The sequence below is a fragment of the Monodelphis domestica genome, chromosome X, assembly GCF_027887165.1.
Source record: "Monodelphis domestica isolate mMonDom1 chromosome X, mMonDom1.pri, whole genome shotgun sequence".
In the NCBI taxonomy this organism is placed as follows: Eukaryota; Metazoa; Chordata; class Mammalia; order Didelphimorphia; family Didelphidae; genus Monodelphis; species Monodelphis domestica.
Window position 1 is genome coordinate 17473476 of NC_077235.1, and position 18364 is coordinate 17491839.

The 18364-nt window shown below is 40.7% G+C and overlaps 1 protein-coding gene across 1 annotated transcript; it reads left to right on the forward strand.

Moving 5' to 3' along the window:
• The first annotated feature begins 15579 nt into the window (after positions 1 to 15579).
• Positions 15580 to 17941, forward strand: LOC100023040 (casein kinase I-like). Its single transcript, XM_056809658.1, has one exon. The coding sequence runs from the start codon at positions 16136 to 16138 to the stop codon at positions 17033 to 17035; it is 900 nt and encodes a 299-aa protein (XP_056665636.1). The 5' UTR covers positions 15580 to 16135; the 3' UTR covers positions 17036 to 17941.
• The last annotated feature ends 423 nt before the right edge of the window (positions 17942 to 18364 follow it).

Below are 18364 nucleotides of genomic sequence, written 5' to 3' on the forward strand. Positions count from 1 at the left end.
GCAATTAGAGGAGAAAAAGAACTTGAAGGGATTAAAGTAGGCAATGAGGAAACTAAACTAGCATTCTTTGCAGATTATATGATGGTCTACTTAAAGAATCCTAGAAAATCATCTAAAAAGCTAGTAGAAATAATTAACAACTTTAGCAAAGTTGCAGAATACAAGATAAACCCACATAAATCATCAGCATTTCTATACATTTCCAACAAAATTTAGCAGCAGGAGCAGTTCCATTTAAAAGCACTCAAGACAATATAAAATCTTTGGGAATCTATTTACCAAGACAAACACAAGAGTTATATAAACACAATTTTTATTTATTCAATGCCATACCTGTCAAACTACCCAAAACTACTAAATGAAACTAGAAAAAATAAAAAAAAATTCATCTGGAAGAACAAAAGGTCAAGAATGTCAAGAGAACTAATAAAAAATGTGAAGTATAGTGGCCTAGTTGTACCAGATTTTAAAATGTACTATAAAGCAGTCATCATCAAAACAATATGGTATTGCCTAAGAAATAGAAAGGTGGATCAATGGATTGGGCTAGGGGTAAATGACCTCAGAAATCTAGTGTTTGATAAATACAAAGATGCAAGTTTTGGAGCTAAGAACGCACTAACTGACAAAAACTGCTTCAAAAATTTGAAAACAGCACTGCAAATATTAGGTTTAGATTAATATCTCATGCTATAAACCAAATGGGTATATTATTTAAATGTAAAGTGATATTAAAAGTAAATTAGGGAAACAGAATAATTTGCATGTCAGATCTCTGGAGAAGGAAGAATTTGTGACCAAACAACAGATAAAGAATATTACAAGAAGTAAAATGAATAGTTTTGACTATATTAAGATACAAAGGGTTTGTGCAAACAAAAACAACGCAATCAATATTAGAAGGGAACCAACAAACTGGGAAAAATTATAACAACTTTTTCTGATAAAGGTCTTATTTCTCAAATAAGGAAAGAAATAAGTCAAATTTATAAGAATCCAAGTTGCTCCCCAATTGATAAATGGTCAAAGGATATGAACTGATGGTTTTCAGATGAAGAAATCAAAGCTGTCAATAATCATATGAAAAAAATGATCTAAATCCTTCCTGATTGGAGAAATGCAAATTACAACAACTCTGAGGTACCACCTCACATCCATCAGATTGGCCAAGATGGCTATAAGGGAAAATAATAAATATAGGAAGGAATATGGCAAATTTGGCACACTAATGCATTGCTGAATGAATTGTGAATTGATTTGACCATTCTGGAAGGAAATCTGGAATTATGGCCAAAGGGCAATACCACCACTTGATCTATATACCAAAAAGATTTTTTTTAATGGGAAAGAACCTGTTTGTACTTAAATATTTATTGCTGTGCTTTTTGTGGTGGCAAACAATTGGAAACTAAAAGGATGTCCTTCAACTGGGGATGGCTGAACAAATTGTGGTATATGATAGTCATGGAATACTATTGTCCTATAAGGAATGATGTATAGAATGATTTCAGAAAGAGCTAGAAAGACCTAGGTGAATGGATACAGAGTGAAATATAAAGTATCAAGAGAACATTATACACAGTAACTGCAATATTGTGGGATAATCAAATGTGATAGACTTTGTTACTAACAGCAATACTATTATCCAGGACAATTCAGAGGGATTTATAATGCTATCCACCTCCAGAGAAAAAAACTGTTAGATAAATGCAGACGAAAATGTGATTTATCACTTGTTTATTTGAATATAGGATTTGGGGTTTCTGTTTTACAAGGTTATTCACTTACACAAATGAATAATATGGAAATATGTTTTGCATGATAATACATGTATAACCCAGATTGCATTGCTTGTTGATTCTGGGAGGGGGAGGGAAGAAAGGAAGGAGACAACATGAATTATATAACTTTGGAAAACTTATGTGGAGATTTGTTATTAAAATAAAGATAAAGCATTTAAAGAAAAGACAATTGCCAACACCCTGGACCAGGAAAGTGGATCTTCTGGAGAAGAAGCCATGTAAAGATGCTTGCAGAAATCACACACTATAGTAGGAGATTCAGAGTGAACTTTTGGATATGGTGAACTGCTTTTAAACTCTTATGCCAAAGGGGAGTGCCCCTTAATTGGCCTTTTGTCAGTGTGCTTATCAATCATTTTTTTCTTTCTCTTTTATTCCCCAAATTGTTGTAACCTCCTCCGTGAAATGTTCAATATCTTTTCTATTTGTATTCCCCATTGTGAGAAAGTCCTAAAGGTGTAAACTCTGTACATGGAATGATTCACTTGGGAGTCCTGACATGTGAAATCTCCTGGAAAAACAAGAGTGGGGAGACTTAACGTGCTGACCTCCCAAAGAATGAGAGAGGGGGAACTGTGCAAAGGAAAATAACACCATCTCGCAGCACCTCAACCATGGATGGTACAGAGTAATGTTATTTCTAATGGCCTGGCGTCCCCTGGTGTCAACTGGCAACGTCCCCACAGAGGGAGGAGCTAGGGGGGTTTTAAAAATGTAATCCAGGGAAGGAGAGGGGCTCTTCACTTCTGCAACTGAGATATGACAGCCCCACTGATGCTATGATGGGTATAGTCTTAGCCAACCAAATGACGAATGAATTCTACTCAGGCTAATCTTTCCTTAAGGGCAAAATCTCTCTCTCTTTATTAATAAAAGCTTATAGCTCTGGCCAGACCCCTTTTTATTCATAACAATGAGCACTGAAGTGTTTATGTATGAAGCATGAGTAGAAAAGTGAGACAGCCCCCTGCTCTTTCACATATAGGAGGGTTCAATTATAAAACAGACAAAAATACCTCATGACCCATAAGAGGCTATGTCAGGGCACTAAGGTCTTTAGGCTACACTGACAAATCAGATTGCAATGTCCAGGGATCCAGGCTTGGTGATCCTCCAATGAACTAAACACTGGGATTGAGTATTTTAGAGATTCTATGTTCATTCCAGCAGTGTGTGCAGCCATGTCTGTCCTGTATCAGCAGGGGGCCTAAAAGAAGGCAGATGCTGGGGTCGGAATGGAACAGGGGCTCTGGAGTCTCTCTTTTCACTGTGAGTAAAGAGGGAGACAGAGTCAAATCAGGAGGCAGAAAAGGACCTTGGCAGAAAGGGTCTGGAAAAGAGTTTTTCTCCAGTGTCTGGTTTTCAGAGCCCTCTGGTGCTAAATAGGCCCTGAGCATGATAGGGCAGGAAAGGAGAAGGGCTTTTCATAGAAGCTGCTCCTTCTGGCCCCTCCACTGACTTAGTCTAGTCTTCAGAGAATTTCTTTATCTTCTCATTTTCTGCAACTGAAGGTAGTTCAAAAGCTGCCACTATGTTTTTTTAAACTCTTTCCTTCCATCTTGGAATCAATACTGTACATTGGTTCTAAGGCAGAAGAGTGGTAAGGGCTAGGCAATGGGGGTCAAGTGACTTGCCCAGGGTCACACAGCTGGGAAGTGTCTGAGGCCAGATTTGAACCTAGGACCTCCCATCTCTAGGCCTGGCTCTCAATCCACTGAGCTACCCAGCTGCCCCCATGTTTTTGTTTTGTTTTGTTTTGTTTTTAAACCCTTACCTTCCATCTTGGAATCAATACTGTGCATTGGTTCTATGGCAGAAGAGTGGTAAAGGCTAGGCAATGGGGGTTAAGTGACTTGGCCAGGGTCACACAGCTGGGAAGTGTCTGAGGCCAGATTGGAACCCAGGACCTCCCATCTCTAGGCTTGGCTCTCAATCCACTGAGCTACCCAGTTGCTCCCTGCCATTATATTTATGACAACCTTTTGGCAAGTAACTATCATTAGCATCAACATATGTGACATGGGATGGTTTTGTACCTTTTGTAAATATAGAACAAACATGACAAACTCCTTTATTTAACTCTCTAAGGAGAATCTAAAAGCCATTCTTCCTTTTGGTGCAATTTCCTATATTCTTTTCTCTCTCTTTTTTAAGGTTCACTTTTTCTATCTTGCCCGGGCTAGAACTACAGTCTTCTCATCAATGACCCTTGTGGGAGCTTTGATCTGCTCCATTTCTTATGTGGGCTGTTTGACCATTTCCAGGGATTCATCATATCAATGCCAGCCACCTGATTAGTACCATTCTCTGTGCCTTCAAACTCCTGAACTCAAAAGATCCACCAGCCTTAGCCTCTCTAGTAGCTGGGATTACAGACATATGCCACCAATCCCTGGAAAACTTCCTTTTGTCTTTGTTTCAATTATAAGAAGAATTATATTATAATACTATAATAAGATTACATCTTATAATAAGATTAAAATGACTCAATCCCTTTAGTACTATGTCCACTCACTGGTCACTTGCCAAGAAATTCACATTTTGATTGCCAATGGCTAAGTCAATATTGTTCAAGACATACGTACTGATAAATGAGTCAGAGAGGAACTCTATAGACTATAGGATGAACTCTAGAGGCTAAGTCAATATTTATAGAGGGTCTGAAAACTGGCCACAATTGGCCAAAATTGACCTTTTTTCCCCACTATGCAATCCTGCAGAACCAAAAGGGGCTACACATGACTCCAGATAATTTTCTATTTTTCTTTACTTAATAGATTTCAGTAACTAAAGAATTTATTCCCAAATAGACAGCCTACCAGCGATGAGCGGCTACACACTAGGGTTGGCCCTAAGAAAGCAGTCTCTTGCCAAAATTGTACTGAGTATTGTTTAAATTCCAAAGGACCAGTCAGAACTTTTTCTTAGCCCAAAGTGACTCCTGTATTAGAAAAGCTATTCAGGACGGGATTCAACTATGTGCTCACTTCATTCATTGGCTCAACTCATTCTCCTGCCTTGTCTTTGAGTGCTTTCTGTTTCTTCTTGATATTTTCTCTTACTCCATTAGAATATAAGCTCCTTGAAGTTAGGGACTGCCTTGTTTTTATTTCTATCTCTAAAACATTGTATAGTCCTTTGCACATAAGTATTTAACAAATGGTCTATCTAATGATCAATGTTGGTACAGGCCTCAAGAGCCCAGGGTTACCTCAGTGAGAAGTTGCAGTAGGATGATATGGAAGAAAATGCTTTGATTTTGTTTTAAAATACTCAGGATAGGGGGCAGCTGGGTAGCTCAGTGGATTGAGAGTCAGGCCCAGAGACAGGAGATCCTGGGTTCCAATTTGGCCTCAGACACTTCCCAGCTGTGTGACCCTGGGCAAGTCACTTGACCCCCATTGCCTAGCCCTTACCACTCTTCTGCCTTGGAACCAATATACAGTATTGACTCCAAGATGGAAGGTAAAGGTTTACAAAAAATAAAATAAAATAGTCAGGATTATGAGATAAACCATGGATAAGATGTTCTGGTACAAAGAGTCTTAACTTTTTGTGTGTCAAGCAAAGTCTATATGGACCCTTTCTTGAAATGATGTTTTTAAAAACACAAATTAAAATAAATAAGGTTAATGGAATCCAGTTATATTGAACTACAGTTCTCAGATGATTTTTTAAAATTCAGAGACCTCAAATTAAGAATCCCTGCTTTAGAGGAACTTTGGGTAGCCTCTCTATAAAGGAGTAGGGTGGGAGATGGCAGTGTGAAAGGCTATCCTAACACTTTCTGAGCAGATGAGCTCCAAAGTATCATCCATCAACATTTGACCTTGAGTTTTATTGGCTAGTGGGAGGCCTACATTCCCTGACATCCCATTCAAGAAAGTAGTAGCTCTTCTTAGCATTTCATCTGGCCATTAGAAGAAATTTGAAGGTTTTTTAAAAATTAACATAATTTATCCATGAGTGTCCCAGCCCCTCTCCATCCTCCTTGCATCATAAAAGACATCCTCCTTGAGACAGACATGCTCATATAAATTAAGCCTTTCCTGTTTCTACCTTATCTGGAAATAATATTCACCCTTTTTTCTTACAGGTTTAATTCTGCAGCTCTGTCTGATGTTCTCTTATTTTTACTCATTTCACTATTCATCATCATCTCATGAAGTTCTTTCCAATTTTTTAAAGTTAGCCTGCCCATTGTTTCTTATGGCATGATATTCCATCACAATCATATACCACAACTTGTTTAGCCACTCTCACATTAATGGATATCCCCTCAATTTCTGGTTCTTTGCCACCACAAAGAGCTGCTATAAACATTTTGGAACATATAGGTTCTTTTCCTTTTTCTCCAATCTCCCTGGAAAACAGACCCAGCAAAAACAGACCAAGTATTGCTGGGTCTAAAGACATACACAGTATTTTATAGCTCTTTGGGCATAATTCCAAATTTTTTTCCAAAATGGTTGGATTAGTTCCCAGCTCCACCAATAATGTATTAGTGTCCCCATTATTCTATATCCCCTCTAACATTTGTCATTTTAGCCAATCCTATGGGTGAGAGAAGATAATTCAGAATTCTTTTGGTTTGCATTTCTCTAATGAATAGTGCTATAAAGCATTTTCCAGATATGATTGCTATATGTATGTGTGTGTGTGTGTGTGTGTGTGTGTGTGTGTGTGTATGGTTCTGACATGTGAAACTTAACAAAGAAAGCACCTATACCTAATTTATACTGACTGAATTTCACAAATGTTGCTTTTCTTAAAGATTTAACTAGGAGTGGCTTAATTACTGAGCTGGTATGGATAAGTAAATAAGTATTCTGCTGAAGAACTTTTATAGTGTGATGATGCCATATTTAAAATGCTAATTTTTTTCAAAAATTTCCTTTTAGGTAAAAATTCAGAAGAAGTGCTCTGGAACCAGATTGAGCCTGTTTATCAAGCCATTGAAATTAAACAGAAAATGAAAGCTGCCACCCAGTGGCTTTGTTACTTAAGGCATCAAATATAAACTCCTGTTCTTGGTATTTAAAGATCTTCCTGAGATGATCTCTCCCCATGATTCCAACCTTCTCACATTTTCTCTCCTCTATGCACTCTGCGATTCAGCTATGCTAGCTTCCAAACAGTTCTTCAGACAGGACGCTTAATATGCCATCTCTGTGCATTTTGATCAGCTATCTCCCATATTCTGCCTCTTCATCTTGCCCTTTTAGTTTTCCCTGTTTCCATCAAAACTTGGCTCAAATCCCACCTTTTAGAAACTTTTCCTGATTCCCCCCCTAGTTGTCAACTATTTCCTCTTTCAGATTATGGTCATACAGTCCACATATCTTTTATGCACCACTTCCTGCTGGATGAATTTAAAAGACAGAAAGAAAGAGACATTTTGTGGATTCAGTCAATGCCTGATTTGCTTAACTATGCATGTTTGAAGATCTGAATATTCAGTGACTGGGGGGGGGGTTCTGAATAGATATTTGTTAATCAGAATAAACAACACCAGGAATTGTTTTTCAAAGGCCTTAGCCAGGGGGCAGCTAGGTGGTTCAGTGGATTGAGAGCCAGGCCTAGAGACAGGAGGTCCTGGGTTCAAATCTATCCTCAGACACTTCTTAGCTGTGTGACCCTGGGCAAGTCACTTCATCCCCATTGCCTGACCCTTACTGTTCTTCTGACTTTGAACCAATACATAGTATAGATTCTAAGATGGAAAGTCAGGTTTAAAAAAAATTTTAAAGGCCTTAGCCACTTAAAAACAGATAAATATGGTTTAATAATACTGGCAAGGTGAACAGGAAATGGTGATGCTGAAAAAGAAGTGAGAATAGCCCAGGGAAATGTAGACATCACATAAGCTCTCTCATTTGATGCTTGTGACAGCTTGGTCAGGGAAATGCTACTGTTAATCTTCATTGTACACAGGAGAAAACTGCCTTATGGAGAAGTGGCATTACTTACTTGCTGAGGATCACGTGACCAGTAAGCAATTGAGGCAGGATTCAAACTTGGATCTTGCTGACTACAAATCCAGAACTCTGCTCTGTATTACCCAAGTGCCTTAATACATTCATGGGAGATGGGTGTATGAAGAAACACATCTCAAATAGCTCATTGAAGTTATACTCCTAGGAATAATGTTCCTGGTCATGGTGCCTTTCTATTCTGAAAATCAGCTAGTTAAGACACTATTTCCTGCAGGACAGCTGGCATCCAACTTGGATTAACTCCTGAGATAGCCACCTAGGCTAGAAATATCCATTTCTCAGGATCCCTATGTTCAAGGCAGGAAATAAAAAGCAAGCAGTGTCTAGGGACCTGGGCTCATCTAGGAAAGGCCATATTCTCATGTTTGTTGCTACCATCACTGCTAGGGAAAATCACATTAACCATTACTGCAAGTCCCCAGGAAAGAGAGTGGGGGAAGACCCTCCAAAAAAGATTCAAACACTTTTCTGCAAACATTCCTGTTGTGACTGGGAAGCTTGTACCGCCACTCTCTGCTGTGCTAGCTGGCAATGGTTGAAGCTTGGCTTTCTGCTGTTCCTTTCTGCCTGTCACAAGGTACTGCCCTCCTTCCTCCTGCTTGCTACCAGTGCACTACTTGCCCACCCATAGCCTTTGCTCTGGGCTACTCAACATATCTGTAGCTCATTAAAATAGTCCCCCTGGTCTCTGTTTCAGCTGGCAAATAAATGGACCATTGAGGCAAGTAAAATATCCTTGACTTGCTCATGTCTAGGAAAGAACTGGCCACTCATGTCCTAACAGAACAGAGGCAAATCAATTATTTTCATTACCTGATGGCAATAGGCCAGATGTTCCCAGTACAGTTGGTGCCTCCCAGAGGCTAGAGAGAAAACACTCATCCTCTTCTTTGCTTCCCTTTTAAATTCCTATCATACTAGCCCTCAACCAAGAAATGACCCTGTAGCCCTTCTACACCTTTAAGAAAACACTTAGAAGATCACAGGGACCTTAGGGGCCATCTAGTCCAGTCTCCTTGTTTTACAGAGGAGGAAACTGAAGCATATACAAGTGAAGGGATTTGCTCATGGGCACACACTGGAGGTGAAGAAATAGCCTCTAAAAACATGGGAAAGGTTCCTTTTGGACTGATCAACAAATAACTGTCTCAGCTTTATGTAAGGCACACGTATGGTCCTTCTTATTGTCACGAACCATCATTTTTTGCTCTCCTGTTACTTCTACAGTGCTAAGAAATTAGAATTCTTGGCATGGGGAAATAAGCCAACAATCCCAAAAACACACTGGGAAATCTGATCACTGTTTACAGATGTGTCTAACTTGTACAACCTCCCAAGGGGAATGGAAGAGATTAAGAGAACTGCAGCCTCTGTCAAAAGTTTATTGGTAGACTTGTATTGTAATAAAGCTGTAGGCAAGAGAAAACTGGGAAGTGGGGGCAACTGGGTAGCTCAGTGGACTGAGAGCCAGGCCTAGAGATGGGAGGTCCTGGGTTCAAATATGACCTCAGACACATCCCAGCCAATGGGGGTGAAGTGACTTGACCCTGACCAAGTCACTTCACTCCCATTTCCTACCCCTTACGCTCTTCTGCCATAGAACCAATACAAAGTATTGATTCCAAGATGGAAGGTGAGGGTTTAAAAAAAAAGAGAGATCATTGGGAAGTGCCTCCGAGTTTCCTATACTGAAAGAAGCTAGGAAAAGCAGCTTCCCTCCTTCACCTCTACCTAATGGTTGTTTTCCTTGATTATAACATGTAGTTTGTTACCTGAAGCTTAGCAGACAAGCTAAGTGGTAACCACATTTATTGCACAGGATGTATAACTGATATTCAAAAACCGATTAGATACAAGATTTGGGGAATCAGAATGGATTTCTGAATGGAAGTTTTTGAAGGGAAACCTCCAATCTGTTGCTTTCCTTCCTGTTTGAGTTCACTGTCACAGCACATATGGTACTTAACACCACACCTAAGTCCTGAGATATAGCTAAATGGCACTTTAAAATGAGGCAGCATTAATTTGTAAGGCTCACATGCTGGTTTTAAAAATTTAATAGAAAAACAATCACAATGAATTAATTGGGAAAGTAATGTTCTAACAGTCTGCAAGCTGTTGCCAGTTTGCAGAGATCCAGTATCAGCTCCACCTTGTACGTGGGTCTTAAGACGTGGATGTGACCTGGGCAATAAGTCAAGAATCTGTGGTACCTGTGTGTATTCTTTTGGCCCTGAAGCAGCAAGAAATCTATAAGGCTGGATTCTCTCCAACCCAAATCACTCCTGGCAAAGATGTAACTAGGGGTGGTTGGCTGGGGCTTTGCCCTAAGACATGGAAATTGAGAAGTTACATATCAGTTCTTACACCAAGCAAAGTTTCCAGCACCTTGTATCTTCCTCTCTAGTCCTCAAGCAAATGGTGAGATAAATGGACATGGTGACTTTCATAACAGTGGGACTTCCCCCAAGTCTGAGGGCCATGACTGCTTTTAGGTTGGCCTCCCTAAAACTCTTCCATCTTTCTCCTTCTCTCCACCCACATGTCTACACTAGTTTTGGACCCTCTCATGGACAACTGTAATTGCCTCCTTACCACACATCTCTCCTCACTCCAAGCCATTCCTCGCATAGCTGCCAAACTGCTATGGTTAAAACACACAGACTTGACTATGTGACAAAGTCTGATCTTTCCCTGCTCAAAAATGGTTCTGGATTTCTTTCAGGAAAAAAGATGAAATTCGGAGTCCATGCTTCCACCTGTCCCTAACCAGGCTCCATCTTCTCTTCCATTCTCACTTCATATTACTGACCTTCAGTCTACTCCGCTCTGACTATTTTTATGGTACGGCTCCATGCTGTCTCCTACCTGGAACTCCAGCTCCCGCCCTCTGATTGATGACAGTTCTCTATAACTGCCAATAAATCAATAGGCATTTCTCAAGTGCTTCCTCTAATAGGTCAGACAGCGTACTGGGTAATGGGTATATGAAGAAAGTAAAATAGAATTCCCACTCTTGAGAAACTTGTGAGATATACCCAGAAGAAATGGATGGTCACCATAAATGGAAAGTCCTCTCTGTTCCTTTGCCCACCTCAGAACAACTGCTGCTCCCTCCTGGCAAGCAAGGGCCTTCCATTTCTCACTGATGAGAGTTCTCCATAACTGACCCATATCAAGACTAATCATGCTACTCTTCTTCAGCCATCATTACATCTTGCCTCTTCAACTACTTGTTTTTCATCCCATCTTGGCTTTCTGGCTCTGTCTCTGGGAACAGCAATCACATCGGCACTACCATCCCTGGCAAGGAAAGCCAATCTACTTCTCTGTGGCTCTCTATTCAATATTGCTAGGATTTCCCAGGAAAAGTTAGCCTTCCATGGCCACTGGTTCCCTATATGTATTGTCTTCCCCTGTTAGAAGGTAAACTCCTCAGGGACAGGGACTACCTTTCTTTATCTCCAGTGCTTGGCCCCTGACTTACACGGAACAAGTAAGTGCTGAAAAAATTCTTTTGTTCATTTATGTATGCACACATGCATGCATTCTCGGTTCTAGTCATGGCTACCAATCATAGCTAGCATTTACATAGCTATTTATATAGGTTTGCAAAGCACATTACAAATATTCTCTTTCTTTTTTTTTTAAGACCTCACCTTCCATCTTAGAATCAATCCTGGGTATTGGTTCTAAGGCAGAAGAGCGCTAAGGGCTGGACAATCAAGGTCAAGTGACTTGCCCAGGGTCTCCCAGCTAGGGAGTGCCTGAGGTCAAACTGGAACCCAAGACCTCCCATCTCTAGGCCTGGCTTTCCATCCACTGAGTCACCCAGCTGCCCCCCAGTATATTTTTTTCTCAATCAATAGATAATATCACATGGAGATCCATGAAATGTCTTCATGTGAAAAGGGGGATAGAGGGCAGACACCTCCTAGCTGTGTGACCCTGGGCAAGTCACTTAACCCTCATTGCCTAACCCTTATTGTTCTTAGAACAATATTGCCTTATTACCTTAGAACCAATGCACAGGATTGATTCTAAGATGGAAGGTAAAGGTTTAAAAAAAGGGGGAAGGATGCCCATATGTGAAAATGCTAAGAATCCCTGACCTAGGTCATCTCCCTCTAATAATAAAAAAATTGAGGCACAAAGACAGGAAATGCCTTTCCCAAGGTTCCACAAAGTAAACAGCAGAGCCATGATTCAAACCTGGGATCCAAGTCCATGGCTCCTCCTGTCCCGCCACCATGAGGACCAGTCCCTAACACAACTGCTCCTCAAACAGCACACGGGGTTCTTCTCTACCAGGTACACTGCTCAAGTCTTACTGGCATGAGCACTGTACCCCTCCCCCAAACTCAGGCAAACTGTAAGCAGGGAAATTCCTTTGCTCCCTTCTGTCATTGTGACTTCTAACACAAAACATCTGACCCCGAGAGGACTGTCCTTTAGACTTGAGAGGGAGGAGCGCAGGTCTCCAGGCTAGGCCTTGACATCATTAAATTGTATCTCAGACATCCATTTGTCTTCCAAATTATGATGGCATGGGGGGGGGGGCAGCTTTTCCAACCATGTTGTTCTCCCAAAGAGCAGCTCCCCATCTTGCTGTTTTACCTTGCTATCCTGACCAGATTCAACATTACTTTCCAAATTAATAAATTTCTCTTTATTTTTAAGCTAAGTTTCGGGCTCTTGCATTCTTGTAAAAGGTATCCTTCCTGAATAAACGGCTAGTCCCCCCCCCACCCCCCAACCATTACCAACCTTCTAGCACACCAAGTCTACTTCCAGGGACTTCAAAAAGCAAAAGCTCCATCAAGGCCAGGCCTGCTCAAGGCCCAATGACAAACTCAAATGGAAACTGTGTCAAGGTCAGATGGGTTTACCATTAAGAAACCAACAGATACCCCAAATCATCTGCATACTCAGAGCTTGAATGTGAGAGAGATTAAGAAAGGGCTGAAACAGAGGAGAAGAGAAACTCTTTAGATCATTTTTCCTAAATGTAGAAGATCTTTGAGAAGAAATGTTTAGTGAATTAAAGAACTAGGAGGTACCTGAAGACAGCCATTTGTAACCTTCCTGATTCAATGTCAGTACTCCTATGCTTTTAGTATAATTGTCACTTTTTATTCATGCTGCTAAATTATCTTTAATTTAATTCTTGTAGTCTTTTCTCCTTATTCTTATCAATTCCTTTTCCTGAAAGCCCTAAATGTTAGCACAGAAAAAGAAATAAAAGCGTAGGTGCCTGGGAACAAGGAGATTCTAAATTCTTAAGTTATCCAAAAAGAACCTACAAGTAACCGAATGATTCTTTGTCTGAAACTTACTGGTTGTGTGACCATGAAAAAGAGATACAATATCCAAGAACCATGGACTCCTTATCTGTAAAATGCTAGCTATAGTTCAGAGATATAACCATCTTCTTCATTGTTGCTATTTTTCTTATTATGTTTCTATGATTGTATTCCAAGGCATGGTCCTAACCTTAAACTAGATGTTACAGAGCAAAGGATTGCACCAGAATTTTTCTAAATAATAACATTTGTTAGAGGCTTCTAGAGCACTAGAAATCAGAAAGATGAGTTCGAATCCTGCCTCAGGCACTTCCTAGTTCTGTGACCCTGAGCAGTTAACATAACTTCTGTTTACCTCAGTCTTCTCACATGTAAAATTAAATGCACGACCCTTGAACTTCATCATTTCTTTACTTTTCTTCTGTTCTTTCTCATTTGCCAGCTATAAAATGGCTCAAGATCCTCTATTCATACAGATTCTGCTATTAATGTCCATAAATGCTACTATTCCATTTGCTGTGAGGCACGACAAAGGAAAAAAAGTCACAGCCTCTGACATTGAACAGTTTACAAAAGTGGAGGAAAAAGGACAAACGTTTAGGGGAACATGACTGACAAATACATCATGGCCCCTATGGAGAAATAAACCTATTTGCCAATGGATACACTCCTGAACACTAACAGGTCAATAGATCCTGGCTAAATATTTAGCAACATTTCTTATTGTTCATTAACAGTGACTTCAGACTAACAGGATACAACAAAACCCCTGCTCAAATGTAAATTTTGTATTCTTGGCTCAAAAAGAAGTTCTGTTTGCAAGGGGATTCATTTCCTTTTTTTCTTTTTTAAATGTATTTATTTAATGAATTGATTTAGAATATCCTTCTATGGTTACATGATTCGTATTCTTTCAAGGGGATTCATTTTCTTTTAAAAATGTATTTATTTAACGAATTAAATTAGATTTCTTAAATATAATAATAAATACAAATATATTATATATTCTAAATATAATAAATATAAATAAAAATAAATTATTTTTCCATGGTTGCATGATTTGTATTCTTTCAAGGGGATTCTTTTTCTTTTTAAAATTTATTTAATGAATTTAGATTTCTTAAATATAATAATAAATATAAATATATAACATATCTATAATGTATTCTATATTTCTCATAAATATAAATAATTATATTATTTCCATGGTTACATAATTTGTATTCTTTCTTCTTTTTAAAATTTATTTAATGAATTAATTTAGATTTATTTAATATAACAATAAATACAAATATATAACATATTATGCATAATATATAGTATATTTAGAATATCTCCTATATTCTAAATATAAATAATAATTACATTATTTTTCCATGGTTACATGATTTGTATTCTTTCAAGGGAATTAATTTTCACATATGGGCCAAACATTTGTCATACACACATGTATAAACACATATGTACATGCACCTTCATATAAGTGCATTTCCATTTGTTGCTCCACTCATAAGGGGGAAGGGCATGAGAGCAGGGAAGAACTTGGGTACCTACCTGTGCTAAGCAGGGTAGCCATACCAACAGGCATCCCAAATCTGCTTTTGACAAAAGTGGGACACGAATGCACTGCTGGTGGCTGGCATTGGAAACTGATTCAGACATTTTGGAGAGCCATTTGGATCTATGGCCAAAGGGCTGTAAAAAGCCCCCAGCAGTAGCACTGGTAGATCTCTATCCCCAAAAGATTAAAAAAAAAACAACAACAAGCCAAAATGGAATCTATATGTATAAAAAGATTTAGAGCAGCTTTTTTGGGGGTGGCAAAGAATTGGAAATTGAGGGGATGCCCATCAGTTAGGGACTGGCTCAACAAGTTACAGCATATCATTGTAAAGAAATACTTCTGTGCTATAGGAAATGATGAGCAGGATGATTTCAGAAAACCTGGGAGAGCCTGATATGAATTTATGAAAAGGGGAGCCCAGTGGGGTGGGGGCTGAACACAGTAGGGGCAATAAAGTCTGATGATCAACTGTGAATGACATCTGCTATTCTGATCAATACAGATGATCTAGGAAAATTCCCAAAGACTCAGGCTGAAAAACTGTTCTCCCCCAGAGAAAGAACTGCTGGAGTCTGAATGCAGCCTGAAGCTTCCTTTGTAAAGCTTTCTTTCTTTGGGCTTGTGTTTTCTTTCACAACATGATTAACATGAAAATGTTTTACATGAGCACATATGTAGAACCTGTATCAAATTGCTGGCCTTCTCAGGGAAATGGTAGGGGAGGGAGAAATGCCATTTAGAACTGAATAATTTTTTAAAAATCCATTAACAATTATTTTTGAAAAAAAAATAAAAATTTCCATTTAAAAAATTCAAATCAAACTTTCTAGATGCCCAAGTGGCACCTGGGTCATCTATTATCAATTACTTTTGTTACAGGAACAGTCCAGATTTATGGTATATTCCCTTAATTCTAGCCTTTATGGCACGTCTTAAGAATGTCTTTATGATCTCAGCCTGGCACGTCAGCTCAGAACGGCTGCTGCCGTGGCGACGGGGGCTGTATCAGCAGCGGAAGCAGTGGCAGTTACGCAGCGGCCAGGGCTTAGGTGGGGAGGCCACAGAGGCGGCGGCGGCTGCGGGGGCGGGGGCGGGGGCGGTGGGACCGGACTGCGGCTGTCCCGCCTGCTACCTCAACCCAACCGGCAGCAGTGTGAAACCCGCGGAGCCCCAGAGGCCTGGAAGGAGGCGGCAATCTGCGCAGCAGGGGCGGCGGCCTACACCAAGACCAAGGCTAGGCCCAGTCCGGACTCTACTCAGCTCTGCTCGGCCCCGGAAGCTCGCTCCCCGCGGGTAAGGCCCAAATCCACCCAAAATCAAGCCTAGCTTCCCCATCGCGACCCCCATCGCGAGTGGTCTGCGGCCCTCTCCTTCCCCGCCCCCACTGCCCGGCCAGCCACCATCACCTCAGCCGCTGCCGCTGCCGCTGCCGCCACCGCCGCCGCACCGCCCCCCCCACCCCAGTTCAGGATGGCGAGCAGCATAGTCGGGGGCAAGTACGAGCTGCTTCGGAAGGTCGGGGCCGGCTCTTTCGGTGACATCTACCTGGCCATCAACATCACGAATGGCGAGGAGGTGGCCGTGAAGCTAGAGTCCCAGAAGGCCAAGCACCCGCAGCTGCTGTACGAGAGCAAGCTGTACAAGGTGCTGCAGGGAGGGGTGGGCATCCCCCATATGCGCTGGTACGGCCAGGAGAAAGACTATAACGTCCTTGTCATGGACCTCCTGGGGCCTAGCCTGGAGGACCTCTTCAATTTCTGCTCGCGCAGATTCACCATGAAAACCGTGCTCATGCTGGCCGACCAGATGATCAGCAGGATTGAATATGTGCATACTAAGAACTTCATCCATAGGGACATTAAGCCGGATAATTTCCTGATGGGGATCGGGCCTCACTGCAACAAGCTGTTCCTCATTGACTTTGGACTGGCCAAAAAGTACCGAGACAACAGAACCAGGCAGCACATTCCCTACAGGGAAGATAAGAACCTCACTGGCACTGCCCGGTATGCCAGCATCAATGCCCACCTTGGCATCGAGCAGAGCCGTCGTGACGACATGGAGTCCCTGGGATATGTGCTGATGTATTTCAACAAGAGCAGCCTGCCCTGGCAAGGCCTGAAAGCTGCCACCAAGAAGCAGAAGTATGAGAAGATCAGTGAGAAGAAGATGTCTACCCCCGTGGAGGTCCTGTGCCAGGGGTTCCCAGCAGAATTCGCCATGTATCTCAACTACTGCCGTGATCTTTGCTTCGAAGAGGCTCCTGATTACATGTACCTGAGGCAGCTGTTCCGCATTCTTTTCAGAACTCTGAACCACCAGTACGACTACACTTTCGACTGGACAATGTTAAAGCAGAAAATGACCTAAAGGACTGGCTCTTGGTTAGTGGGTTCGGGTTTGCAGACCCCCTAAGGAACCCTCAGAGAAACATATGAAGTAGAGCAGATGATCAGAGCAGATCGTGTTACTCCCTCAATGTAGACATTAAAGTTCACGTGTACACTTGCCAGTGGTTGTAACCATTTATTCGGTGTAAAGATCTTAATTTCAGTATAAACTGCCTCTGATCCAACATTCAGAGTTGTAGCTGCTGTGTTTGTGAATATTAACTGACATAGTGAAACATGATGTTCTGTTTTCTATTGCATTTTTCGGGGAGGGGGGGAAATGTTTAACTAAATGGTTGACACACAACAGTGGTGAGAAATTGTGTAGATGCCAATTTTTTTGTTACTGTCTGTTCTGATCCAACCCTGCCCCTAAATCGTGCTTTGAAATCCTGTTTCAAAAGAATGGCATGAACAGTTTTCAACCATGATCGTGATCATTGTAAATGCTACAATTGTACACTTGTGAAGTTTTGTTTTGTTTCTTCCTCCCTGGGGTTTGACTATTGTAAACTTAAACATTCTTAAATCTGTTGGCTTCTGTGTGCAAGGCAGCTGACAAGGCAGTAACCAAAGATTCCAGTTCTAAGTATCTGAAAGACTCTGCCTGCTTACTGTGCTAGAAAAAAACATCATCTAAGTGAAACCGTAAAAAACCTTAGTGACAACTACTAGCTTATCTGTAGTGCTCTGCATTAACTATAATGTTCTTGGTATTCAAAAGAAAAAATAGCCTCTTTGTCACATCTTATGAATCTGTATGTAAGTTGCTGATATAGATGTAATCCCTGTAAACATCTCTATGACCCAGAATTTTGTTTCTATGTTGAAATGAGAGATGTTTTGTTTCCAAGTTCATTAAAAACTAACATTGATTATGTTAAAAGAATGGCTTCCTGGATAATATACTCACAAACTACAAAGCTTATTTATGCTGATTTCCACCCTGCGCAGAGTGGGAAAAATGAGGGGGGATTCAATTGATTTTCTTTTTTCCCCCATTAAATATAAAAACATTTCCAAGGAATCTTTGAAGCTCTAGTTCTCTCCCTCCCTCCTCCCCCTTCCCCTCCCCCCCCTCCACGGCACTGCTGAGATGGTAAGCAACCTTAATATACATTTTACATGGATTATCAGGTAAATATAAAAGGGGCAGCCTATTTTTCCATAGTAATCCTTAAGGTGGAATTCTTGAAGGTTATCCCAGTAGAGAACAAGGCCAAGAATGTTCTAACAGGTTGGAAAGGTTTCAAATATGGCCTCAGTAACAGACTCTCTACTGCCAAAGAAAGGACTAGCCCCAGTGAGT